Here is a 27,885-nt window from a genome sequence, read left to right on the forward strand (position 1 = left end):
GTTACCATCTCAATTCATTTCCACAATTTTACATACAAGTCAACACAGCAACCGTGCTTTACAGGCAAATAGACAGGATAACTCTTCAGAGCCTGCCATTTCCATTAAGAGGATAGCTGTCAAGGGAGTTTAAGGACAGAGGAATAATATTAGGCATACAGATGTCAACCGTTTCTAAAAGATCAAGACGAAAGTACGGCTTCAGATTTTGAGCTTGAACTTAGCAAAAAAAAAAAAAAAAAGCTAAAGTTCAATCCAGAGATGCAAATTTCTAAAGCTAAGGCCTTGAATATTTTCAGAACGTTACATATTAATTTTTTTAAAAATAGTTTAAAAAAAGTATTTAAAACCAAGTTCAGCAGCAACAGAAAAAAACCCCAAAATAAAAACATACTGTGGTATTTCAACTACTGTCACCCTCAGTTACACATTTCTGAATCTAAGAAAATATGTTCTGCTAATCAGAACATAGCTAATACCACTTGTTTGATGAATTTAACAGAAGTATAACATTCTGGAGTTTTAAAAGAAAACTTTTAATCATGCTGAATTCACACAGAACCTAGAAACTAATTGTACAATGATTTAAGATTTGCCATTATACACGATGTCAGGAAAAACCCGTTTTTTCCAAATAACCCAAAAACGAAATGCACTATATTATTGACAGGTGTTAGTGCAAGATGCTGTAAAAACTGGATGATCCTTGTTTTCAAAATACCATCATTCAGGAAGTGACCATTAAGATCCATTTTAGCAAAGTGGCGTTTAGCAAAGATAAGGTTGCAATTAAATTTTTGTGACAAAATAAGGCATATGTCCAAAATGTTTGCTAAGGGTTTCCGAATAAAGGTTGAACTAATGTATTTTCAAATATCATAGTAAAGGGTCCTTTTACTAAGGCGTGCTAACAGATTTAGCGTATGCTAAATAAGATGTCCATAGGAATAATAATGGGTGTCTTATTTAGTGCGCGCTATATCTGTAAGTGTACCTTAGTAAAAGGACCCCTAAATGTTTAAATAATTGCAAAGTATTTTGAAACTATATAAGTGATCCCACTTTTTCCAGACACACTGTAGAATTTGGTCAATTTACATGAAAAGCAGAGATTTTAAAATGCAGCCTGGACTTTCAAAGCAGTGGCAGGGTATTTACATGACCTCACTCGTGAACAGAAGTTGTGCACCTATTGTACAGTACCACAATGTGTGTAGACTGGGGTAAAAGACCATTACAAATACACTCCCATTTTTTTTTATTCCTTTAAGTTTGTGTGCACAAGATATAAATGCACCTGACATTATGACTATACACAGCATGTATAATGGCTTAAGGTTCCAAAACGAAATGCAAATAAAATTTATTGCTCTAAACCGTGCACTAAAAATCAAAGAATTTATACAAATATTTGTTATGTAACTGGCAGAAATGTGAAAAAGTCTATAAGAGCTTTAATTCACAGCAAAATTTAATTCTTTTTCTTCCTTGTGGAGGTTACAGATTGTGTATTTGTTTTTTTGTTTTAATACACTTCTTCCTTCATGGTTTTTCACTCCTGTGGTTCTTTAAATAGCCATTGTGCACTGCAAAAACTAAAACAAAAGACAGAAAACATTACTACAATTTTGATGCAAGCATCCAGAATATCACATCTTACTTATTAGGTACACCTGAGAGTGATGCTTTGATTCTTAGATAAATTCTGAAGAAATCTGCACACAGTAATTGAAACCATGTTCCAAGATGTTCCTTATATTATTGTACCCTCTATATCAGTTATTCTAGTAAAAAAAAAAAAAAAGGAAGAAAAAGAAAAGAAAATGCAGTTTCCAATTCTAATCCTTTTAAAAGTGACCTCATCCCTATCGGATGAAGGTCATTTTCAAAAAGGTTGGTACCAGAGTCATTTCTTCATCCCTCATCCCATCCCCACACAAAGTTTGGATCTGGTCAACATATTTTTGTGGAAGTTACTGTGCTCCTGGACAAAAGAAATGGCCAGACAATCAACTCTCATGCACTTTTGTGGATGACATGTTGTACTTATGCACTGCTTTTGGCGGCAGAAGTCTTCTGAAACTCTTAACAATCAAAAGTTGTTTTGTATGGATGCATGGTGTGTGGGAAGTTGGGGTTATGAACTGCTATTTCCACAGAAAGCGAAGATACTTACCTGTAGCAGGTATTCTCAGAGGACAGCAGGCTTCACATTTCACAAATGGGTAGATGACCCGCGTCGCCTGGGATTCAGCATACTAGCCAGCATAGTAAAACTTCAAGAGCCTTCTGGAGCGCAAGACGCATCCCAATGCGCATGCGCAGAGTGCCTTCCTACCCGCGGCAAATCCACTTCAGTTTAATACAATAGTATAAAAATAAAACAAATTATGAAGAATCAACTCCAAGGGGAGGTGGGTGGGATTGTGAAAATGTGAAGCCTGCTGTCCTCAGAATACCTGCTACAGGTAAGTATCTTCGCTTTCTCCGAGGACAAGCAGGCTTCCAATTCTCACAAGTGGGGAATCCCTAGCATCCAGGCTCACCTAACACAACAACTGTCTATTGGGCGAGGACATAACACAGATTAACCTGAAACAAAAAGCAACTAGATGAAGGTGCAGCCTGTAACAGAATAAAAACGGACCTAGGAGGGTGGAGTTGAATTTTAGACCCCAAACAGAATCTGTAACACTGACTGCCCAAACCGACTGTCGCGTCGGGTATCCTGCTCAAAGCAGTAGTGAGATGTGAATGTGTGGACTGAAGACCATGTCGCAGCCTTGCAAATCTCTTCAATGGAAGCAGATTTTAAGTGGGTCACTGACAGCCATAGCTAACATTATGAGCTATGATATGGCCCTCAAGTCTGCCCAGCTTGGGCATAAGTGAAGGAAATACAATCTGCTAGCCAACTGGAAATGGTGCGTTTACCAATGGCGACTCCCCTACTGTTGGGATCAAAAGAAACAAACTGGGCGGACTGTCTGAAGGGCTTCGTCCGCTCCATGTAAAAGGCCAACGCTCTCTTGTAGTCCAAGGTGTGCAAGCTGCTTTCGCCAGGATGGGTATGAGGTCGGGGAAAGAATGTTGGCAAGACAACTGACTGGCTCAGATGGAACTCCGACACTACCTTTCGCAGGAACTTAAGGTGTATCATATGCATCCAGGATTACTCTATTGTGATGAAACTTAGTATAAGGTGCATCCACTACTAAAGGCTTGAAGCTCACTGACCCTACGAGCTGAAGTAACAGCCACCAAGAAAATGAACTTCCCAGTCGAGTACTTCAGATGGCATGAATTCAGTGGCTCAAAAGGAGTTTCATCAACTGGGTGAAAAGTACGTTGAGATCCCATGGCACTGGTGGAGGTTTGACAAGGGGCTTTGACAAAAGCAAACCTCTCATAAAGCGAACAACTAAAGGCTGTCCAGAGACAGGCTTACCTTCCACACATTGATAAGCACTAATTGCACTAAGGTGAACCCTTATGGAGTAAGTCTTAAGACCAGACTCTGATAAGTGTAGAAGGTATTCAAGCAGGGTCTGTGTAGGACAAGAAAGGGGATCTATGGCCTTGCTGTCAAACCAGAAGGCAAACCTCCTCCATTTAAAAGAGTAACACCTCTTAGTGGAATCTTTCCTGGAAGCCAGCTAGACTCAGGAGACACTCTCTGAAAGACCCAAGGAAGTGAATTCTAGGCTCTCAACATCCAGGCCATGAGAGCCAGAGACTGGAGGTTGGGATGCAGAAGCGACCCCTCATTCTGTGTGATGAGGGTTGGAAAACACTCCGATCTCCAGTTCTTCGAAGGACAATTCCAGCCAGAAGGGTGCGATCAGAATTATGGTTCTGCGGTCTTGCTTGAGTTGTAATAAAAAGTCTTTCCCACTAGAGGTATGGGAGGATACGCATACAGGCCTGTCCCCCAATGAAGGAAGGCATCTGATGCTAGTCTGTCATGGGCCTGAAGCCTGTAACAGAATTGTGGAACCTTGTGATTGAGTTGAAAGCCTTAGCGTTCCAGATCGCTCAGAGCTCCAGGAGATTGATCTGAAGATTCGTTTCTTGGAGGGATCAAGCTCCTTGGGTGTGACACCCATTTATTTGAGCTCCCCACCCCAGGTGAGATGCATCCGTTGTCAGCACTTTTTGTGGCTGAGGAGTTTGGAACGGTAGTCCCATAGTCAGACTGGACCGAATGTCCACCATTGAAGAGAGCACACAAGCTCCGGGGACACTCGGATGACATCTTCTAGACTTCCCGTGGCTTGATACCACTGAGAAGCCAGGGTCCACTGAGCAGATCTCATGTGAAGATGTGCTATGGGTGTAACGTATACTGTGGAAGCCATGTGGCCCAGAATCTCAACATCTGCCAAGCTGTGACCAACTACAACTCCTGAACCTTGGACGCAAGGGAGAGAAGGTTGTCCGAACGCGCCTCCGGGAGGAAAGCTGGGGCATTCTTTGTTTGAAGAAGGCTCCTATAAACTCTTTTTTTGAACTGGATGGAGATGGGACTTGGGCTGGTTTATTACGAACCCTAGTAGTTCCAGCACCTGAATAGTCATCCACATTGACTCCCAAGCACTGTCCTCCGAGGTGCTCTTCACCAGCCAATTGTAGAGATAAGGGAACACATGCATTCCCAGCTTGCATAGTGACACTGCGACTACCACTAGACATTTTGTAAAAACCCTCAGAGCTGATGCAAGGCCAAAGGGCAATACACGGTACTGAAAGTGATGTGTTCCCAGTCGAAATCGAAGATACTTTCAGCTCACAGGAACTATCGGGATATGAATGTATGCATCCTTTAAGTCCAGACAGCATAGCCAATCGTTTTCTTAAATCATGGAAAGAAGGGTGCCTAGGGAAACCATCCTGAACTTTTCTCTAACTAGGAATTTGTTCAGGGCCCTCAGGTGTAGGATGGGACGCACTCCCCCCCCCCCCCCCCCCCCCCCCGTCTTTTTCTGTACAAGGAAGTACCTGGAATAGAATCCCTGCCCTTCTTCCCCTGGTGGAACTGGTTTGACCGCTTGGGCCTTTAGAAGGAAGGAGAGTTCCTCTGCAAGTACCTGCTTGTGCTGAGAGCTGAATGAATGAGGTCTCGTGGGCAATTTGGAGGTTTGGATAAATTGAGGGTGTATCCTAACAATTATCTGAAGAACCCACCGATCAGAGGTTATAAGAGGCACCTTTAGTGAAAAAATTTTAACCTCCCTCCAACCGGCAAGTTGTCCGGCACGGACACTGACTGCAGCTATGCTTTGCAAAAGCCAGTCAAAAGCTTGTGCCTTGCTTTTGCTGGGGAGCAGCAGGGCCCTTGGGCACACGCTGTTGACGAGAACGAGTGCGCTGGGGCTGAGCCTCAGCAGGCTAGCAAGCCGCAGGAGCGTACCTATGCCTAGAGTAGGGATCGGGAGCACTTCGCAACCCACCAAAATACCTCCCAGATGAGGAGGTGGTTGCAGAAGATGCCCGGCAGGAGAGAGAAGACATAGCCTCAGTGAGCTTTTTGATCTGGTTGGCGACCTCTTCAACCTTCTCTCCGAAAAGTTTATGCGCCCCAGCAAGGGACATCCGCCATTCTCTACTGAATGATCCAGGTCAGAAACACGCAGCCATGAGAGTCTGTGCATTGCTATACCTTGGGCAGAGATTCTGGATGTCATGTCAAAAGTGTCGCAAGTGCCCCACTGGCGAAAAGGCTCGGCCTGCTTCGGAGGGAGCACATCGACCAAGTCAGACAACTACCTCACCGAGTTCCGCAAGTAAATGCTCGTGAAGAGCTGGTAAGACTGAATACGGGCGATGGGCATAGAGGCCTGATACATCTTTCTCCCAAAAGACTCCAGGGTTCTAGCTTCTCTGCCTGGGTGGGTGGGGTGGGGTGGGGGGGGGGGGAGCCGAGGCATAGTCCCTAGTACTCCTGGCTTCTTTGAGAGCGGCATGCACCACCATGGAGTTGTGGGGTAACTGGGACCTCACCAACCCAGGTTCCCTGTGGATCCGATATTAGGTAGCAATCTTCTTGGGGACCACAGGGATAGAGAGGATGCCCAGTTCAGTACGGGTACTGCCTTGAGTACCTCGTGAAGAAGAGTCGTCACTGCCTCCTTAGGTGGAGAGGTGTAGTCCAGGACCTCGAGCATCTTGGCTCTAGGCTCATCCTCCACTTCTATAGGGAATGTACAAAAGACAAAGAGAGACTCTCAGGTGGAGGGGAAGGCTCAGAAGGGATCCCATAGGACTCACGGAGGAACAGTACCTGGGATCCTCTTCCGATTCCCACAAGTGCTCTTCTTCAGTGTCGGACAGCACTTTCCTCAGGGATGTCCAAGACAGGGCCCACCTTGACGTGGAGGACCCATGACCTTGAGAACGGTGTTGAGGAGTTGGTGCCCACCTCAACTCCGGTAAAGCGAATGCTACATACCTGTAGAAGGTATTCTCCGAGGACAGCAGGCTGATTGTTCTCACTGATGGGTGACGTCCACGGCAGCCCCTCCAATCGGAAACTTCACTAGCAAAGTCCTTTGCTAGCCCTCGCGCGCCCGCGCGCACCGCGCATGCGCGGCCGTCTTCCCGCCCGAAACCGGCTCGAGCCGGCCAGTCCAGTATGTAGCAAGACAATACACTTCAAGGGAAGACACAACTCCAAATGGGAGGCGGGCGGGTTTGTGAGAACAATCAGCCTGCTGTCCTCGGAGAATACCTTCTACAGGTATGTAGCATTCGCTTTCTCCGAGGACAAGCAGGCTGCTTGTTCTCACTGATGGGGTATCCCTAGCCCCCAGGCTCACTCAAAACAACAACATTGGTCAATTGGGCCTCGCAACGGCGAGGACATAACTGAGATTGACCTAAAAAATTTACCAACTAACTGAGAGTGTAGCCTGGAACAGAACAAACAGGGCCCTCGGGGGGTGGAGTTGGATCCTAAAGCCCAAACAGGTTCTGAAGAACTGACTGCCCGAACCGACTGTCACGTCGGGTATCCTGCTGCAGGCAGTAATGAGATGTGAATGTGTGGACAGATGACCACGTCGCAGCTTTGCAAATTTCCTCCATGGTGGCTGACTTCAAGTGGGCTACCGACGCTGCCATGGCTCTAACATTATGAGCCGTGACATGACCCTCAAGAGCCAGCCCAGCCTGGGCGTAAGTGAAGGAAATGCAATCTGCTAGCCAATTGGATATGGTGCGTTTCCCTACAGCCACTCCCCTCTTGTTGGGATCAAAAGAAACAAACAATTGGGCGGACTGTCTGTGGGGCTGTGTCCGCTCCAGATAGAAGGCCAATGCTCTCTTGCAGTCCAATGTGTGCAGCTGACGTTCAGCAGGGCAGGAATGAGGACGGGGAAAGAATGTTGGCAAGACAATTGACTGGTTCAGATGGAACTCCGACACAACCTTTGGCAGAAACTTAGGGTGAGTGCGGAGGACTACTCTGTTGTGATGAAATTTGGTGTAAGGGGCCTGGGCTACCAGGGCCTGAAGCTCACTGACTCTACGAGCCGAGGTAACTGCCACCAAGAAAATGACCTTCCAGGTCAAGTACTTCGGATGGCAGGAATTCAGTGGCTCGAAAGGAGGTTTCATCAGCTGGGTGAGAACGACATTGAGATCCCATGACACTGTAGGAGGCTTGACAGGGGGCTTTGACAAAAGCAAACCTCTCATGAAGCGAACAACTAAAGGCTGTCCTGAGATCGGCTTACCTTCCACTTGGTAATGGTATGCACTGATTGCACTAAGGTGAACCCTTACGGAGTTGGTCTTCAGACCAGACTCAGACAAGTGGAGAAGGTATTCAAGCAGGGTCTGTGTAGGACAAGAGCGAGGATCTAGGGCCTTGCTGTCACACCAGACGGCAAACCTCCTCCAATGAAAGAAGTAACTTCTCTTAGTGGAGTCTTTCCTGGAAGCAAGCAAGATGCGGGAGACACCCTCTGGCAGACCCAAAGAGGCAAAGCCTACGCCCTCAACATCCAGGCCGTGAGAGCCAGGGACTGGAGGTTGGGATGCAGAAGAGCCCCTTCGTCCTGCGTGATGAGGGTCGGAAAACACTCCAATCTCCACGGTTCTTCGGAGGATAACTCCAGAAGAAGAGGGAACCAGATCTGACGCGGCCAAAAGGGAGCAATCAGAATCATGGTGCCTCGGTCTTGCTTGAGTTTCAACAAAGTCTTCCCCACCAGAGGAATGGGAGGATAAGCATACAGCAGACCTTCCCCCCAATCCAGGAGGAAGGCATCCGACGCCAGTCTGCCGTGGGCCTGAAGCCTGGAACAGAACTGAGGGACCTTGTGGTTCACTTGAGATGCGAAGAGATCCACCAGGGGGGTGCCCCACGCCTGGAAGATCTGTCGCACCACACGGGAATTGAGCGACCACTCGTGAGGTTGCATAATCCTGCTCAACCTGTCGGCCAGACTGTTGTTTACGCCTGCCAGATATGTGGCTTGGAGCACCATGCCTTGACGGCGAGCCCAGAGCCACATGCTGACGGCTTCCTGACACAGGGGGCGAGATCCGGTGCCCCCCTGCTTGTTGACATAGTACATGGCAACCTGATTGTCTGTCTGAATTTGGATAATTTGGTGGGACAGCCGATCTCTGAAAGCCTTCAGAGCGTTCCAGATCGCTCGCAACTCCAGAAGATTGATCTGTAGATCGCTTTCTTGGAGGGACCACCTTCCTTGGGTGTGAAGCCCATCGACATGAGCTCCCCATCCCAGGAGAGACGCATCCGTGGTCAGCACTTTTTGAGGCTGAGGAATTTGGAAGGGACGTCCCAGAGTCAAATTGGAGCAAATCGTCCACCAATACAGGGATTCGAGAAAACTCGTGGACAGGTGGATCACGTCCTCTAGACCCCCGGCGGCCTGATACCACTGGGAGGCTAGGGTCCATTGAGCAGATCTCATGTGAAGGCGGGCCATGGGAGTCACATGAACTGTGGAAGCCATGTGGCCCAGCAATCTCAACATCTGCCGAGCTGTGATCTGCTGGGACGCTCGCACCCGCGAGACGAGGGACAACAAGTTGTTGGCCCTCGCCTCTGGGAGATAGGCGCGAGCCGTCCGAGAATCCAGCAGGGCTCCGATGAATTCGAGTTTCTGCACTGGGAGAAGATGGGACTTTGGGTAATTTATCACAAACCCCAGTAGCTCCAGGAGGCGAATAGTCATCTGCATGGACTGCAGGGCTCCTGCCTCGGATGTGTTCTTCACCAGCCAATCGTCGAGATATGGGAACACGTGCACCCCCAGCCTGCGAAGCGCCGCTGCTACCACAGCTAGGCACTTTGTGAACACCCTGGGCGCAGAGGCGAGCCCAAAGGGTAGCACACAGTACTGGAAGTGGCGTGCGCCCAGCTGAAATCGCAGATACTGTCTGTGAGCTGGCAGTATCGGGATGTGTGTGTAGGCATCCTTCAAGTCCAGAGAGCATAGCCAATCGTTTTGCTGAATCATGGGGAGAAGGGTGCCCAGGGAAAGCATCCTGAACTTTTCTTTTACGAGATATTTGTTCAGGGCCCTTAGGTCTAGGATGGGACGCATCCCCCCTGTTTTCTTTTCCACAAGGAAGTACCTGGAATAGAACCCCAGCCCTTCTTGCCCGGATGGCACGGGCTCGACCGCATTGGCGCTGAGAAGGGCGGAGAGTTCCTCTGCAAGTACCTGCTTGTGCTGGAAGCTGTAGGACTGAGCTCCCGGTGGACAATTTGGAGGTTGTGAGGCCAAATTGAGGGTGTATCCTTGCCGGACTATTTGGAGAACCCACTGATCGGAGGTTATGAGAGGCCACCTTTGGTGAAAAGCTTTCAACCTCCCTCCGACAGGCAGGTCGCCCGGCACTGACACTTGGATGTCGGCTATGCTCTGCTGGAGCCAGTCAAAAGCTCGCCCCTTGCTTTTGCTGGGGAGCCGCGGGGCCTTGCTGATTCGCACGCTGCTGACGAGAGCGAGCGCGCTGGGGCTTAGCCTGGGCCGCAGGCTGTCGGGAAGGAGGATTGTACCTACGCTTGCCAGAAGTATAGGGAACAGTCTTCCTTCCCCCGAAAAATCGTCTACCTGTAGAGGTAGAAGCTGAAGGCTGCCGGCGGGCGAACTTGTCGAATGCGGTGTCCCGCTGGTGGAGAGACTCTACCACCTGCTCGACTTTTTCGCCAAAAATGTTATCCGCACGGCAAGGCGAGTCCGCAATCCGCTGCTGGATTCTATTCTCCAGGTCGGCGGCACGCAGCCATGAGAGCCTGCGCATCACCACACCTTGAGCAGCGGCCCTGGACGCAACATCAAAAGTGTCATAAACTCCTCTGGCCAGGAATTTTCTGCACGCCTTCAGCTGCCTGACCACCTCCTGAAAAGGCTTGGCTTGCTCAGGGGGAAGAGCATCAACCAAGCCCGCCAACTGCCGCACATTATTCCGCATGTGTATGCTCGTGTAGAGCTGGTAAGACTGGATCTTGGACACGAGCATAGAGGAATGGTAGGCCTTCCTCCCAAAGGAGTCTAAGGTTCTAGCGTCCTTGCCCGGGGGCGCCGAAGCATGTTCCCTAGAACTCTTAGCCTTCTTTAGGGCCAAATCCACAACTCCAGAGTCATGAGGCAACTGAGTGCGCATCAGCTCTGGGTCCCCATGGATCCGGTACTGGGACTCGATCTTCTTGGGAATGTGGGGATTAGTTAATGGCTTGGTCCAGTTCGCAAGCAATGTCTTCTTCAGGACATGGTGCAAGGGAACAGTGGACGCTTCCTTAGGTGGAGAAGGATAGTCCAGGAGCTCAAACATTTCAGCCCTGGGCTCGTCCTCCACAACCACCGGGAAGGGGATGGCCGTAGACATCTCCCGGACAAAGGAGGCAAAAGACAGACTCTCGGGAGGAGAAAGCTGTCTCTCAGGAGAGGGAGTGGGATCAGACGGAAGACCCTCAGACTCCTCGTCAGAGAAATATCTGGGATCTTCCTCTTCCTCCCACGAGGCCTCACCCTCGGTGTCAGACACAAGTTCACGGACCTGTGTCTGCAACCTCGCCCTGCTCGACTCCGTGGAACCCCGTCCACGATGGGGGCGTCGAGAGGTAGACTCCCTCGCCCGCATCGGCGAAGCTCCCTCCGCCGACGTAGTCGGGGAGCCTTCCTGGGAGGTGGCCGCGGTCGGTACCGCACGCGGTACCGACGTCGGGGACCTCAACCTGGGCGATGGGCCAGCCGGCGCCACGCTCGACGGTACCGGTGGCGCAAGCACCGCCGGTACCGGAGGGGTAGGGCGCAACAGCTCTCCCAGAATCTCTGGGAGAACGGCCCGGAGGCTCTCGTTTAGAGCGGCTGCAGAGAAAGGCTGAGAGGTCGATGCAGGCGTCGACGTCAGTACCTGTTCCGGGCGTGGAGGCTGTTCCGGGCTGTCCAGAGCGGAGCGCATCGACACCTCCTGAACAGAGGGTGAGCGGTCCTCTCGGTGCCGATGCCTGCTGGGTGCCGAATCCCTCGGCGACCCAGAGCTCTCGGTGCCGACACGGGGAGGAGACCGGTGTTGATGCTTCTTCGATTTCTTCCGAAGCATGTCACCGGAGCTCCCCGGCACCGACGAGGAGGACGTCGAATCCATCCGTCGCTTCCTCGGGGCCGAGACTGAAGAAGGTCGATCTCGGGGGGGCTGTACCGCAGGAGCCCTCAGGGTAGGCGGAGACCCACCCGAGGGCTCACCGCCACCAGCAGGGGAATGGACAGCCCTCACCTGCACTCCACCCGATGCACCACCGTCCGACGACATCAGCAGACGAGGTCCTGGTACCACCGACGTCGATGCAGCTATCCGATGTCTCGGCGCCGATGCAGAGGCCCGATGCCTCGATGCACTCGATGCAGGGGCGGCCGAGGAAGATGGTCTGGACGCTGACGACGTCGATGCACTCGAAGATCCCGGTGCCGATGCCGACGAAGAGCCCGAGAACAACACGTTCCACTGGGCTAGTCTCGCTACCTGAGTCCGCCTTTGAAGCAGGGAACACAGACTGCAGTTCTGAGGGCGGTGCTCGGCCCCCAGACACTGAAGACACGACGAGTGTCGATCAGTGAGCGAGATAACCCGGGCGCACTGGGTGCACTTCTTGAAGCCGCTGGAAGGCTTCGATGTCATGGGCGGAAAAATCACGCCGGCGAAATCAAAAGCCGAAATGGCGAAATTTGAAGCACCAAATTTAGAGGGAGAAAAAATCTCGACCGAGGCCGAAAAGAGGCCTACCCCGACGACGAAAGAAAACTTACCGGGGCAAAAAAGCTGGAAGTACGGGGAGGATTTACACGAAACCCGGCGGGGGGTTTCCGGAGCACTTCCCGACTAGGACAAAGCTTTCCCGAAGGAAAAAAACACGTTCAAAACAAATTGGACGCGCGAGGTCGACTTTCCGGGGCTCGACACGGCGAAAACACGACCGTACCGAGTGCGGACAAAAGAAGACTGGCCGGCTCGAGCCGGTTTCGGGCGGGAAGACGGCCGCGCATGCGCGGTGCGCGCGGGCGCGCGAGGGCTAGCAAAGGACTTTGCTAGTGAAGTTTCCGATTGGAGGGGCTGCCGTGGACGTCACCCATCAGTGAGAACAAGCAGCCTGCTTGTCCTCGGAGAAAGCTTCTTACACCAACGTTGGAGAACCAGCTTGGGTGGCAATCGACACCAGAAACGCAAGCGGCGCCAATGTCGGAGATCGCACTGTGGGCCAGGCAGGGCCGCATCAAAAGGTATGGCTGGTGCAGGCACTCCCGATGCACATCGCTGCAGCAATCCCTCCAAGAACTCTGGGAGCAAGGCCCAGATACACTCGTTGAGAACCACCATCGGTAAAGGCTGAGGGGGGCCAGTGTGGAGTCAGGCTGCCGAATTGCCTGGGGTGCGGGAGCAGGTTCTCGGCTGCTGGGAGAAAGACGCATCGGCACCGCTTCTCAGGTGTCGAGTCCCTCGGTGTCCCGGCACCATGCATCGAAGGAGATCGGTGTTGGTGCTTCTTAGCCTTCATCCAAATTCCTTGGTGCCAACAAGGACGTCGTCCTAACGTCACCTCTGTGTCAGGTCCAACGACGGCCGGTCCTGGGGGGCCTGCATAGCAGGAGGCCTCGAGGCAGCTGGAGACCCACTTGACGCCTCACTGCTCCCAGTGCCTCAAGGTCTCGCAGCAGCTATCCCTACCTGGATTCCCGACACCGATGCGTCCTTCGATGTCGATGCCGCTAACCTCAATGTCAAAGAACTGTACCAAGCACCAAAAAGTTCTCATTGAGCCTCTCTGGAAATGTGTCCTTTTCTATGGTAGGGCCCGAAGCACTGATTACACCAAGAATGTGTATCAGTACCCGAGATGGTCCGGTTGAACCGGGAGTCTTCAATGACATGGAAGGGAAGGGGAAGGGAAATGGGACTTGATATACCACCTTTCTGAGGTTTTTGCAACTACATTCAAAGCGGTTTACATATATTCAGGTACTTATTTTGTACCAGGGGCAATGGAGGGTTAAATGACTTGTCCAGAGTCACAAGGAGCTGCAGTGGGAATTGAGCTCAGTTCCCCAGGATCAAAGCCCACTGCACTAACCACTAGGCTAATCCTCCACTCAAGGGAAAAGGCTCCGTAAAAATCAAAAGTCGTGATTGTGCCTGAAAAAAATAGGAAAAAGGCACAAAAAAAAAAAAAAAAAAAAAAAAAAAAAAAAGAGACCCATTCGAGCAGGCCTAAATGGGGGCCCGCGATGAAAAAAATTAAAGAAAACAAATAAGGGCCAAAAACTAGGAAGGTAGAGGGATTTTTTTTTTTGTAATAATGAAAAAACAAGAAAAAAGCGTCGAAAGCACGGTAGGTTTGGGAGGAGAAACGTAGAGCACAGTTGCTTCCTCCTGTGGAAAGAAAATGAAGCAAAGCGGATGTGCTGTGGTCGGGAAGGCACTCCGCGCATGTGCCGTGGGAAATGGCTCATGCTCCAGAAGGCTCTTGAAGTTTTAATATGCTGGCTAGTGTGCCGAATCCCGGGTGACGTGGATCGTCTACCCACTTGTGAGAATTGGAAGCCTGCTTGTCCTCGGAGAATGTCAGAATACAATAAATCAAGGAACTATATTCCTGGCAGAATCTATGCAAAATGAAGAGCTTTTTATGTTTTAGCTTTTCTATTTTTTTACATTATCATGATGCCAATAAAACTTGCATAATTATTCCCACAACTTAAAATCATTAAAAATCACATTTGTTTTTCAAAAATATTTTTGTAGCCCATGCAAGCCCATTCACTATGTAGATTTGCATTTTTAACTTTGATAGGTCATAAAAATTGTATAAAAATATGTACAAATAGTTCTGATTTGAAATATGTTAAGTGCACTAGAATCCATCCATCTGTGCTTTACAAATAATTCCAGTAGCAGGTCACAAAACTGCAATGAAAAATACAAAGGCAAAATAGCTTTGACATTTTCATGAGCTGTTTTAATGAAAAACATGCTGAATTTACATTTAAATATATAGCAAATTTAAAAGTTAATAATGGAAAATGAGTTTTACAATATATTAAAAAACAATCTTGTATTTCTATAAAATATCTGGGCAAACACATAAGATGGTAAGAACAGAGAGCAAGAAACTCTCAAACTGAAAAAACTCATTTATCAGGTTTCTTCAATTAAGTGTACTGATAATAATCTGGCTGATAGTAAACTAACACAAAAAGTAGAGCAAGACCTCCATGAAAGGGAAAGGGGACTTGATATATCGCCTTTCTGAGGTTTTGCAACTACATTCAAAGCGGTTTATTTTATTTTTATTTTATTTGTACCCCGCGCTTTCCCACTCATGGCAGGCTCAATGCGGCTTTACATGGGGCAATGGAGGGTTAAGTGACTTGCCCAAAGTCACAAGGAGCTGCCTGTGCCTGAAGTGGGAATCGAACTCAGTTCCTCAGGCCAAAGTCCACCACCCTAACCACTAGGCCACTCCTCCACTCCATACATATATTCAGGTACTTATTTACTACCAGGGAAAATGGAGGGTTAAGTGACTTGCCCAGAGTCACAAGGAGCTGCAGTGAGAATTGAACTCAGTTCCCCAGGATCAAACTCCACTGCACTAACCACTAGGCTACTCCTCCACACACCCAAACTCCTCACTGATGTATAGAGTTAAAGGTAAACATCCATCATAAATCTAGAAAAAAACCTCCACTAAAAACAGTAAATCAGTCGAGTACTTAACTTTTCCAACTTCTCAGTTTCACCAATGTTTCAAGGTTCAATTCAGTATAGCCAGTTGAAAAACTCCCGACAGGGAAACCTTGTTTTGCATAGTTGCTTCAGGGGAAGGACAAGCTGACGTGTGGCATAGGCTCGGATTCAAAAATAGGTGATTTCTGAATCAGAGCTGACGCCATGCAACATACAGAGTGATATCGCTATGCCAAACTGAAGAAACCTAATAAACTTGAGTTTCAAACACAAACCATATATTTTTTTTCCATTCTTTAGCTTCCGACATTCCTAAACTTCTCAGCAATTTTAAATACACATGTACACAGTATAGTACTTTGCATCTGAACTTTTACCAAAAAAACTCCCATTATATGAGGGTGGAGTTAGATTTTAGACCCCAAATTCTGCAGAATGTCTGACCAAACTGACTCTCAGATCAGGAATCTTGCTCAAGGCAGTGATGAGATATGTGTGGACCAAAAATCATATTGCAGCCTTATAAATCTCCTGAATGGAGGCTGACCTCACGTCATGACTGACGTTGTGACCTGTCACAGTGTCAGCTCAGCACGGGCATAAGCAAAGGAGATGCAATCTATTAGCTAAATGGATAAAGCATGTTTACAGATGGCTGCCTATCCTGCTTGGGTCAAGAGAGAAAATGCTGAGCGGACTATGAGGGCTTTAGTTTGCTCCAGACAGATCAAGACTCACTTGCAGTCCAAAGTGTGCAATGTGCTTTAACAAGGATGAGCATGGGGTTTGGGAAAAAATGTTGGTAGAACAACTGACTTAAAAGGTGGATGTCCACCACCACCTTCGGAAGGATTTTAAGATAGGTACGGAAATCCACTCTCTTAACTTTGTGTAATATAGGTTGGTACTTCAAAAAGCACTTAGCTTAAAATTAGTCTCTTGTCAAGGGGATATCTTGTCCGACACAACATCGTGTTTCACCATTTGGGTGCTTCAAGGCTATGTCCCCGTCTCAGTGTTGTCACTCTTATAAACTTGATATGGAGACAAAGCTCCTAATAACACCTTTTTCAGGTACATCAGAAGTAGAAAGACTGAGGGAATCCATGGGACCACTAGATCATGAAGGAGCAAAAGGGACAAAGGGACACTCAGGGAGGACAAGGCGATAGTGGAGAGACTGAATGAATCCTTTGCTTTGGTCTGCACGGAAAGAAAATGTAGATCTACCTGTATCGAAAATGGTTTTAAGGGTGACAATGCAGAAGAACTGAAAAGTCTCAGTAAACCTGGAAGACATACTGAGCCAAATTGACAAGTTAGAAAGTGATAAATCACATGGACCGGATGGCTTACACCTCAGGGTACTGAAAGAACTCAAACATGAAATTGCTGATCTGTTGTTAGTAATTTGTAACCTGCTGTTAAAATCACCTGTAGCACCTGAAGGAGTGTGGCTAATGTGACGTCAATTTTTAAAAAGGGCTCTAGGGGTGATCTGGGAAATTACAGACCGGTAAGCCTGACTTCAGTGCTGGGGAAAATCGTGGAAACTATTATAAAGAATAAAATTATGGAGCACAGACAAACATACCTTAATGGGACAGTCAGCATGGGTTCAGCCAAGGGCAATCTTGCCTCACCAATTTGTTTCATTTCTTTGAAGGCGTAAACAAACATGTGGATAAAGGTTATCCGGTTGATATAGTGTATCTAGATTTTCAGAAAGCTTTTGATAAAGTTCCTCATGAGAGATTCCTGAGAAAATTGGAGGATGGTGAATAGTGGAGTGCTGCAGGGACCTGTACTGGGATAGGAGACAATGTTCTTCTGTGGATTTAGGAATTGGCTATTGGACAGAAAATATAGTGTAGGGTTAAATGGTCATTTTTCTCAATGGAGGGTGAATAGTGGAGTGCCACAGGGATCTGTATTGGGTTCAGTGCTATTTAACATATCAATGACCTGAAAATCAGAACGAGTGAGGTGACTACATTTGCAGATAACCCAAAACTAATCAAAGTTCTCAAAACACATGCAGATTGTGAAAAATTTCATGAAGGCCTTAGGAAACTGGAAGACTGGGCATCCAAATGGCAGATGAAATTTAATGTGGACAATTACAAAGTGATTCACGTTGGGAAGAAAATCAAAATTATCTGATACTGAGTCAACATTCAATAAAAAAAATCTAGGTGTCATTTTAGACAATACGCTGAAATCTTCTGCATGTTTTGCTCCATGGTGTGATCTCACCTTGAGTATTGCGTTCAATTCTGGTCACCATATCTCAAAAAAATATATATAGTAGAATTAGAAAAGGTTCAAGGAAGAGTGACCAAAATGAAAAAGCCACACTGAACCCGCAAAAAGGTGGGAAAATGTGGGATACAAATGCAATAAATAAATAAAAAAGAGGATGAACTCCTCCCGTATGAGGCAATGCTAAAGAGTTTAGGGCTCTTCAGCTTGGAAGAGATGGCTGAGGGGGGATATGATTGAGGTCTATAAAATCCTGAGTGGTGTAGAACGGGTAGAAGCGAATCGATTTTTCACTCTTTCAAAAAGTACAAAGACCAGGGGACACAATAAAATTACATCGAAATACTTTTAAAACAAATAGAAGGAAATAGTTTTTCACTCAAAAATAGTTAAGTTCTGGAACTTGCTGCCAGAGGATGAGGTAGCAGCGGTCAGCATAATCTGGGTTTAAAAAAGGTTTGGAGAAGTTCCTGGAGAAAATGTCGATAGTCTGCTATTGAGATGACATGGGAGAAGCCCCTGCTTGCCCACATCTCACCGTTACCCCTTTGGAGTCCTCCATAACTTACCAAAAATCTACTGTACCCAGCTGTACACCACTACAAAGTGAATGCTACATACCTGTAGAAGGTATTCTCCGAGGACAGCAGGCTGATTATTCTCACAAATGGGTGACGTCCACGGCAGCCCCTCCGATCGGAGATCTTCCTAGCAACAGAGTTTGCTAGTTCTCGCGCGCGCCCGCGATGCGCGCATGCGCGGCCATCTTCCCGCCTGAAATCACTCGTGTTCGCTAGTCCCATACCAAGCAAAAACAAGAGAAGGGAAGACAACTCCAAAGGGGAGGCGGGCGGGTAGGTGAGAATCAGCCTGCTGTCCTTGGAGAATACCTTCTACAGGTATGTAGCATTCGCTTTCTCCGAGGACAAGCAGGCTGCTTGTTCTCACAAATGGGGTATCCCTAGCCCCCAGGCTCACTCAAAACAACAAACATTGGTCAATTGGGCCTCGCAACGGCGAGGACATAACTGAGATTGACCTAAACTTCCCCAACTAACAGAGTGCAGCCTGGAACAGAATAAAAATGGGCCTAGGGGGGTGGAGTTGGATTCTAAACCCCAAACAGATTCTGCAGCACCGACTGCCCGAACCAACTGTCGCGTCGGGAATCCTGCTGAAGGCAGTAGTGAGATGTGAATGTGTGGACAGATGACCACGTCACAGCCTTGCAAATCTCTTCAATAGTGGCTGACTTCAAGTGGGCCACTGACACCGCCATGGCTCGAACACTATGAGCCGTGATATGACCCTCAAGAGTCAGCCCAGCCTGGGCGTAAGTAAAGGAAATGCAATCTGCTAGCCAATTGGATATGGTGCATTTCCCGACAGCCATTCCCCTCCTATTGGGATCTAAAGAAACAAAAAGTTGGGCGGACTGTCTGTGTGGGCTTTTCCACTCCAGATAGAAGGCCAATGCTCGCTTGCAGTCCAATGTGTGCAGTTGACGTTCAGCAGGGCGGGTATGAGGATGGGGAAAAAATGTTGGCAAGACAATTGACTGGTTCAGATGGAACTCCGACACCACCTTTGGCAAGAACTTAGGTTAGGGTGAGTGCGAACTGAAGTAACTGCCACCAAGAAAATGACCTTCCAGGTCAAGTACTTCAGATGACAGGAGTCCAGCGGCTCAAAAGGAGGTTTCATCAGCTGGGTGAGAACGACATTGAGATCCCATGACACTGTAGGAGGTTTGAGTGGGGGCTTTGACAAAAGCAAACCTCTCATGAAGTGAACTACTAAAGGCTGTCCAGAGATCGGCTTACCTTCCACATGGTAATGGTATGCACTAATCGCACTAAGATGAACCCTTACAGAGTTGGTTTTAAGACCAGACTCCGACAAATGTAGAAGGTATTCAAGCAGGGTCTGTGTAGGACAAGAACGAGGCTCTAAGGCCTTGCCATCACACCACACAGCAAACCGTCGCCAGAGGAAAAAATAACTCCTTGGTAGAATCTTTCCTGGAAGCAAGACTCGGGAGACACCCTCTGACAGACCCAAGGAGGCAAAGTCTACGCTCTCAACATCCAGGCCATGAGGGCCAGAGACCGGAGGTTGGGGTGGAGAAGTGCCCCCTCGTTCTGCGAGATGAGGGTTGGAAAGCAGTCCAATCTCCACGGTTCTTCGGAAGACAACTCCAGAAGAAGAGGGAACCAGATCTGATGAGGCCAAAAAGGAGCAATCAAAATCATGGTTCCCTTGTCTTGCTTGAGTTTCAGCAAAGTCCTCCCTATCAGAGGAATGGGAGAATTCGCGTACAGGAGGCCTTCCCCCCAAAACAGAAGGAAAGCATCCGACGCCAGTCTGCCATGGGCCTGCAGCCTGGAACAGAACTGAGGGACCTTGTGATTGGTCTGAGTGGCAAAGAGGTCCACCAAGGGGGTGCCCCACACTTGGAAGATCTCACGAACCACTCGAACTGAGCGACCACTTGTGCAGTTGCATGATCTTGCTCAATCTGTCGGCCAGACTGTTTACGCCTGCCAGATATGTGGCCTGGAGCCACATGCCGAACCGGCGTGCCCAATGCCACATGCTGACGGCTTCCCGACACAGGGGGCGAGATCCGGTGCCTCCCTGCTTGTTGATGTAATACATAGCAACCTGGTTGTCTGTCTGAATTTGGATAATTTGATGGAACAGCCGATCCCTGAAAGCCTTCAGAGCATTCCAGACCGCTCGCAACTCCAGGAGGTTGATCTGTAGACCTTGTTCCTGGACGGACCAAGTCCCCTGGGTGTGAAGCCCATCGACATGCGCTCCCCACCCCAGGAGTGACGCGTCCGTGGTCAGCACCTTTTGCGGCTGAGGAATCTGGAAGGGACGTCCCAGGGTCAAATTGGATCGAATTGTCCACCAATGGAGGGAGAGGAGAAACCTCGTGGACAAGCGGACCACGTCCTCTAGACTCCCAGCAGCCTGGCACCACTGGGAGGCTAGGGTCCATTGAGCTGATCTCATAAAAAGGCGGGCCATGGGAGTCACGTGAACCGTGGAGGCCATGTGGCCAAGCAATCTCAACATCTGCCGAGCTGTGATCTGATGAGACGCCCGCACCGAGGAGACAAGGGTCAGCAGATTGTCGGCCCTGGCCTCTGGATGGTAGGCACGGGCCGTCTGAGAATCCAGCAGAGCTCCTATGAATTCGAGTTTCTGAACTGGAAGAAGGTGGGACTTTGGATAATTTATCACAAACCCTAGCAGCTCCAGGAGTCGAATAGTCACCTGCATGGACTGCTGAGCTCCTGCCTCGGAGGTGTTCTTTACCAGCCAATCGTCGAGGTAAGGGAACACATGCACTCCCAGCCTGCATAGAGAGGCCGCTACTACAGCTAGGCATTTGGTGAACACTCTGGGCGCGGAGGTGAGCCCAAAGGGTAGCGCACAGTACTGAAAATGCCGTGTTCCCAGACGAAATCGAAGATACTGCCTGTGAGCTTGCAGAATCAGGATGTGCGTATAGGCATCCTTTAAGTCCAGAGAGCATAGCCAATCGTCCTGTTGAATCATGGGAAGAAGGGTGCCCAGGGAAAGCACCCTGAACTTTTCTCGGACCAGATATTTGTTCAGGGCCCTTAGGTCTAGGATGGGACGCATCCTCCCTGTTTTCTTTTCCACAAGGAAGTACCTGGAATAGAATCCCAGCCCCTCTTGCCCCGGTGGCACGGGCTTGACTGCATTGGCGCTGAGAAGGGCGGAGAGTTCCTCTGCAAGTACCTGCCTGTGCTGGAAGCTGAAGGACTGAGCTCCTGGTGGGCAATTTTGAGGCTTGGAGGTCAAATTGAGAGAGTACCCTAGCCGGACTATTTGGAGAACCCACTGATCGGAGGTTACAAGAGGCTACCTTTGGTGAAAAAATGTTAACCTCCCCCCGATCGGTAGGCTGTCCGGCACTGGAACGTCGGCTATGCTCTGCAGGAGCCAGTCAAAAGCCCGCCCCTGACTTTTTCTGGGGAGCCGCAGGGGCCTGAGGCGCGCGCTGCTGACGAGAGCGCGCGCGCTGGGGTTTAGCCTGAGCAGCAGGCTGGCGGGAAGGAGGATTGTACCTACGCTTACCAGAAGAATAGGGAACCGTCCTCCTTCCCCCATAAAAAAGTCTACCCGAAGAGGTAGAGGCTGAAGGCGGCCGGCGGGAGAACTTGTCGAAAGCGGTATCCCCTGGCCAGGAATTTCCTACACGCCTTCAGCTGCCTGACCACCTGCTGAAAGGGCTTGGCCTGCTCAGAAGGGAGCTTGTCCACCAAGTCCGCCAACTGCCGCACATTGTTCCGCATGTGTATGCTCGTGTAGAGCTGGTAGGACTGGATTTTGGCGATGAGCACTGCAGAATGGTAGTCCTTCCGCCCAAAGGAGTCCAAGGTTCTAGAGTCTTTGCCCGGGGGCGCCGAAGCATACTCTCTAGAACTCTTGGCCTTCTTGAGGGCCAGATCCACCACACCAGAGTCGTGTGGCAACTGAGTCCGCATCAACTCCGGGTCCCCATGGATCCGATATTGAGATTCGATCTTCTTGGGGATGTGGGGTGTAGTTAAGGGTTTCGCCCAGTTCGCCAGCAATGTCTTCTTGAAGACATGATGCATGGGTACTGTGGACGATTCCTTAGGTGGCGAAGGATAGTCCAAGAGCTCCAGCATCTCAGCTTTCGGCTCATCCTCCGTGACCACGGGAAAGGGAATTGCCCTAGACATTTCCCGGACAAAGGCTGCGAAAGAGAGACTCTCCGGAAGAGAAAGCTGTCTTTCAGGCGAGGGAGTAGGATCAGAAGAAAGACCGTCAGACTCCTTGTCAGAGAAATATCTGATGCCTTCCTCTGCTTCCCACGAGGCCTCCTCATCAGTGTCGGACACCAGCTGGTGGACCTCGGTCCGAAGCTGCGCCCGCCTCGACTCCATGGAAACACGGCTACAGTGGGAGCGTCGAGAAGAGGACTACCGTAGCGGAGGCGATGGAGCTCCCTCCATCGACGTTGTCGGGGAGCCCTCCTGGGAGGCGGCCGGCCCCGGCACCGCAAGTGTTACCGGGGCGGGCGTCCTCACCGCAGACGAGGGCCCAGCCGTCGCCTCACTCGACGGCACCGGCGGCGCAAGCACCCCCGGTACCGAAGGGCAAAACAGCTCCTCCAGAATACCCGGAAGGACGGCCCTGAGGCTGTCGTTCAGAGAGGCTGTGGAGAAAGGCGGTGGAGCCGATACCGGCGACGAGCTGCGAATCTGTTCCGGGGATGGAGGCAGTACCGGGCTGTCCACAGGGGAACGCATCGACACCTCCTGAATGGAGGGTGAGCGGTCCTCCCGATGTCGACCCAGAGCTCTCGGTACCACGCTTGGAGGGTGACCGATGCCGGTGCTTCTTAGCCTTAGCACGACGCACGGCATTGGTACCCCCCGGTACCGATGAGGAAGACGTCGAATCCAAACGTTTCCTCGGGTTCGGGTCCGAAGAGGGTCGATCCCGGGGGGGCTGTACCGCAGGAGCCCTCGAGACAGGCGAAGACCTGCTCATGGGCTCACCGCCACCAGCAGGGGAATGGACAGCCCTCACCTGCACTCCAGACATCGAAGCACCCTCCGACGACATCCTCAGGAGGAACGATCCCGGTCTCGCAGCTGCACCAGACGATGACTTCGATACCGAAGGCCTCAATGTCGATGCCGGTACCAATGAACGCGGTACCGAAGTCGATGATGGGCGCGGTACCGAAGGCTCCGATGCGCCGAATGAAGTCCCGAACAAACTGTTCCACTGGGCTAATCTCGCCGCCTGAGTTCTCCTCTTCAAAGAAGACAGATTACAGGCCTGAGGACGGTGCCCAGCCCCAGACACTGAAGGCAAGAAGCGTGCCTATCAGTGAGGGAGATTATCCGGCCGCACTGGGTGCACGGTTTGAAGTCGCTGGAAGGCTTCGATGACATGGGTGGAAAAATCACACCGGCAAAATCGAAATCCGCGATGGTGAAAAATGGCACCAAAAACTCACCAAAAAACGAACGGGCGGCGAAAAAAGCCGCACTCTACCACGAAAGAAAACTTACTGGCCAACACTAGAAGTAGAGGTAAAGTTGAAAAGAGAAAAAAGACCGCGAATCGCGAGGGATCTCCTAGGGGTGCGGAGCGACCGAAAAAACAGCCGTCCCGAGCCACGGGACAAAAGGAGACTAGCGAACACGAGCGATTTCGGGCGGGAAGACGGCCGCGCATGCAAGCATCGGGGGGGGGGGGGGGGGGGGGGGGGGCGCGAGAACTAGCAAACTCTGTTGCTAGGAAGATCTCCGATCGGAGGGGCTACCGTGGACGTCACCCATTTGTGAGAACAAGCAGGCTGCTTGTCCTCGGAGAATAGCCATTATAGATGCAGGAGTCACCTGTAAGTGGGTAAAGTGAGTTACTGGTGGGTTCTGGAGGGCTCACACTTTCCACCACAAGTATAACAGAGTTGGGTATGGGGCCTGGGTTCCTTTCCACAGTGCACTGCATTAACTACTAGACTACTTCAAGGACCTGCTTGCTGCTGTAATAGGACTGGCCATAACATCCGATGTCACCACACAGTCTGGTATGTGCTGCTTCCTTCACATCTTTGGGGGGGTTGGGAGGGTGTCAAGTGACCACTGAGGGTGTAAAAGGGGGGGGGGGGGGGGGGGGTCAACACTTAATCCCTCCACTAGTCATCTCATTATTTAGGACAACTTTTTATGACTTAGTCATGACTGAAACAGGTCCAGACAAAACATCCAACTTTTAGCCCTGGATGTTTTGTTCCAATAGGTAGAAACACATCCATGTTCTGGTTCCAAATATCCAAATCCCACCCCCTTGCAATTTGGATGCACTGTAGACAGACTACATAGAAAAACAACTTTAAAATGTGCCTTCAAAAAATAGTGATTTCCACGGTTTTGCAAGAAAAACGTCCATCTGCCGCTTTTTGATTTCGAAAATGAGCCTCATCTTGTACATCCCTTCTCAGATAGGTAATTCATAATAGATATTTGGTGTTATTTTCATTCTCAATTTACTTGCCCCCTTGATTCCTTCCCTCTATTTGCAGGCTAAAATGTTTAATTCAATAAAGGGAAAAGGCTGCCTGTGTGTGAGGATCAATGTGGGCACCTAATTGCCCTTATAAAGGCACATACACATCTATGTATCTTTAGGAGTAAAACAGCAAAAATCATGGTCAAATTGAAGCCACTGTTGTTTCCATTTGCTCTGTAGCAGTTGTAAATGTTAGCATGAATGTATACACCTGCAGTATTTTATAAAACATGCAGTTAATCATGACTCTGCTGCCTATACTCTGCCCAAACTCCCTACGTTGCATAAAAGTATGTGCAAACGGCCTTTATATATGGAAAACTCCATTAAAAAAAAAAAAAGACATACATAAAAACATAACTGTTGCCATACTGGGACAGACCAAAGATCCATCAAACCCAGTATCCTGTTTCCAACAGTGGCCAATCCAGGTCACAAGTACGTGGAAAGATCCCACAACAGTAAATCAAAAGCAATAACTTTTCCCAAGTTCATCTTAACAATGGCTTATAAACTTTTTTTTTAGAAAATTATCCAAACTTTTTTTTTAAAACCCTGCTAAGCCAACAGCTTTTACCACATTCTCTGGCAATGCATTCCAGAGTTTAATTACAAGTTGAGTGAAGAAATATTTTCTCCGGTTTGAAAGTTACTACTTGGAAGCTTAATTCCATGCCCCCTAGTCCTAGTATTTTTGGAAAGGATAAACAAGCAAGTCACATCTAACTGCTCCACTCCACTCAGTATTTTATAGATCTGTATTATATCTTCTCTCAGCTGTATTCTCCAAGCTGAAGAGCCCGAAATGCTTTAGCCTTTTCTCACAAGGAAGTTGTCCAATCTCCTTTATCAGTTTTGTCACTCTTCTCTGTACCTTTCCTAATTCCGCTATATTTTTGCGATGTGGTGACCAGAATTGCACACACAGTATTCCAGATGAGATCGAACATGGGAGCAATGCAAAAGCATTATAATATTCTCATTTTTGTTTGCCATTATTTCCTAATAACTCCTAACATTCTATTTGCTTTCTTAGCTACTGCTGTACAATGAGCAGAGGATTTCTAACCTATCATCAAGCATAACACCTAGATCCTTTTCCTGGTGATGATTCCTAATGTAGAACCTTGCATTACGTAGCTATAATTTGGGTTATTTCCCACATGCATCACATTGCACTTACTCACATTTCCCCAGGAGAGTTTCATGAGATACTTTGTCAAATGCCTTTTGAAAATCCAGATACAGAATATCGACCTTTACCCACATAAACACAGCAGCCAGACTCTTTATTTGAAAAAGCGAAATACGAAAGTGCCAAACCCCTAAGAGAAAAACTACACTGGCTCCCACTAAAAGAATGAATTGCGTTCAAAATCTGTACCCTGGTTCATAAAATCATTCATGGTGAGGCCCCGGTATATATGTCAGACCTCATAGACTTATTACCAACCAGAAACACAAAAAGGTCAGCACGCACATTCTTAAATCTCCACTACCCCAGTTGCAAAGGACTTAAATATAAATCAACATATGCATCCAGCTTCTCCTAAATTAGCACACAACTATGGAATGCACTACCAAATGTCATAAAAACAATGCACGACCTAACAATCTTTCAAAAATTACTAAAAACCAACCTGTTCAAAAAGACATACCACAATGATCCATCCTAAATACCAGACAATGAAACTCTTCCAGAACCAGACAAAACCAAACTCTCTATACTTGACTGCTTCAGTCACTCTGTCACTAATGAATGTTAACGCACTACCACCTTATTTCTCACGCCGGAAATCAATAGAAATCAAACAAAATAAAACATGGAAAAGAAAATAAGATACCACCTTTTTTATTGGACATAACTTAATACATTTCTTGATTAGCTTTCGAAGGTTGCCCTTCTTCGTCAGATCGGAAAGAAGGGCAACCTTCGAAAGCTAATCAAGAAATGTATTAAGTTATGTCCAATAAAAAAGGTATCCTATTTTCTTTTCCATGTTTTATTTTGTTTGATTTCTATTGATAACCTTAAGAGTGAACTAACACGGCTACCACACTCCTCTACTCACGCCGGAAACAAACTGATTATCTAACTTACTCTATAATGTACTCTATCATTTATGAACTCTAATGCAATACCACTTTGTATTTCTCATTCTGGAAATGGCGATCACTATTACGGCATAATGTAAGCCACACTGAGCCTGCAAAAAGGTGGGAAAATGTGGGATACAAATGCAACAAATAAATAAATGTTTATTCAGCCCTTCAAAGAAATGTAGCAGACTGGGGAGGCAATATTTCCTATGTTGGCTTTGACTCATTAATCTATGCCTTTGTATATGCTCTGTAATTTTGTTCTTTATAATAGTCTCTACCATTCTGCCCAGCACTGTCATCAGGATCACTGGTGTAATTCCCCAGATCACCTCTAGAACCTTTTTAAAAAAAATCGGTGTTACATTGGCCACCCCCCAATCTTCCGGTAACATGCTTGATTTTAAGAATAAATTACATATTACTAACAATAGCTCCACAAGTTCATTTTTCAGTTCTATCAGTACTCTGGGATGAATACCATCCGGTCCAGGAGATTTGCTACTCCTTCAATTTGTAGAACTGCCCCATTACATCCTCCAGGTTTATAGAGAATTCATTCAGTTTCTCCGACTCGTCAGCTTCGGATACCATTTCTGGCACCGGTACCTCTCCCAAATCTTCCTCAGTGACGACCAAAGCAAAGAATTAATTTAAACTCTCCGCTATGGCTTTGTCTTCCCTGATCGCCCCTTTTACCCCTCGGTCATCTAGTTGTCCGATTCTTTTGCCTGCTTCCTGCTTTTAATATACCTAAAAAACATTATGTGTTTTTGCCTCCAATGCAATCTTTTTAACGAAGTCCCTCTTAGCCTTCCTTATCAGAGCTTTGCATTTGACTTGACATTCCTTATGCTGTTCCTTATTATTTTCAGTCGGTTCCTTCTTTCATTTTCTGAAAGATTTTCTTTTAGCTCTAATAGCTTCCTTCACCTCACTTTTTAACCATGCCGGCTGTTTGGTCTTCCGCCCTCCTTTTTAATAAGCGGAATATATTTGGCCTGGACTTCCAGGATGGTGTTTTTGAACAGCATGCATGCCTGACGTAAATTTTTGACCCTTTTTTTTCACCATTCTCCTCATTTTATCATATTCTCCTTTTTTAAAGTTATACGCTATCATATTTGATTTCCTATGTATACTTAATTAAGCTAATATCAAATCCAATCATATTATGATCGTTATCAAGCAACCCCAGCACCATTA

At 48.3% G+C, this 27,885-nt stretch overlaps 1 protein-coding gene across 2 annotated transcripts in view; it reads right to left on the minus strand.

Moving 5' to 3' along the window:
* Nucleotides 1-1,523: 1,523 nt before the first annotated feature.
* The window catches only part of GCA (grancalcin), a 151,452-nt gene continuing 125,090 nt past the window's right edge, over nucleotides 1,524-27,885 (minus strand). For both annotated transcript variants that reach the window (XM_030208708.1, XM_030208707.1), the window contains exon 8: nucleotides 1,524-1,595. In XM_030208708.1, coding sequence (XP_030064568.1) covers nucleotides 1,569-1,595 — 27 coding nt within the window. In that variant the 3' untranslated portion in view covers nucleotides 1,524-1,568. The remainder of the gene's footprint in view (nucleotides 1,596-27,885) is intronic.

The sequence above is a fragment of the Microcaecilia unicolor genome, chromosome 7 (genome assembly GCF_901765095.1).
Source record: "Microcaecilia unicolor chromosome 7, aMicUni1.1, whole genome shotgun sequence".
NCBI classification, from domain to species: Eukaryota; Metazoa; Chordata; class Amphibia; order Gymnophiona; family Siphonopidae; genus Microcaecilia; species Microcaecilia unicolor.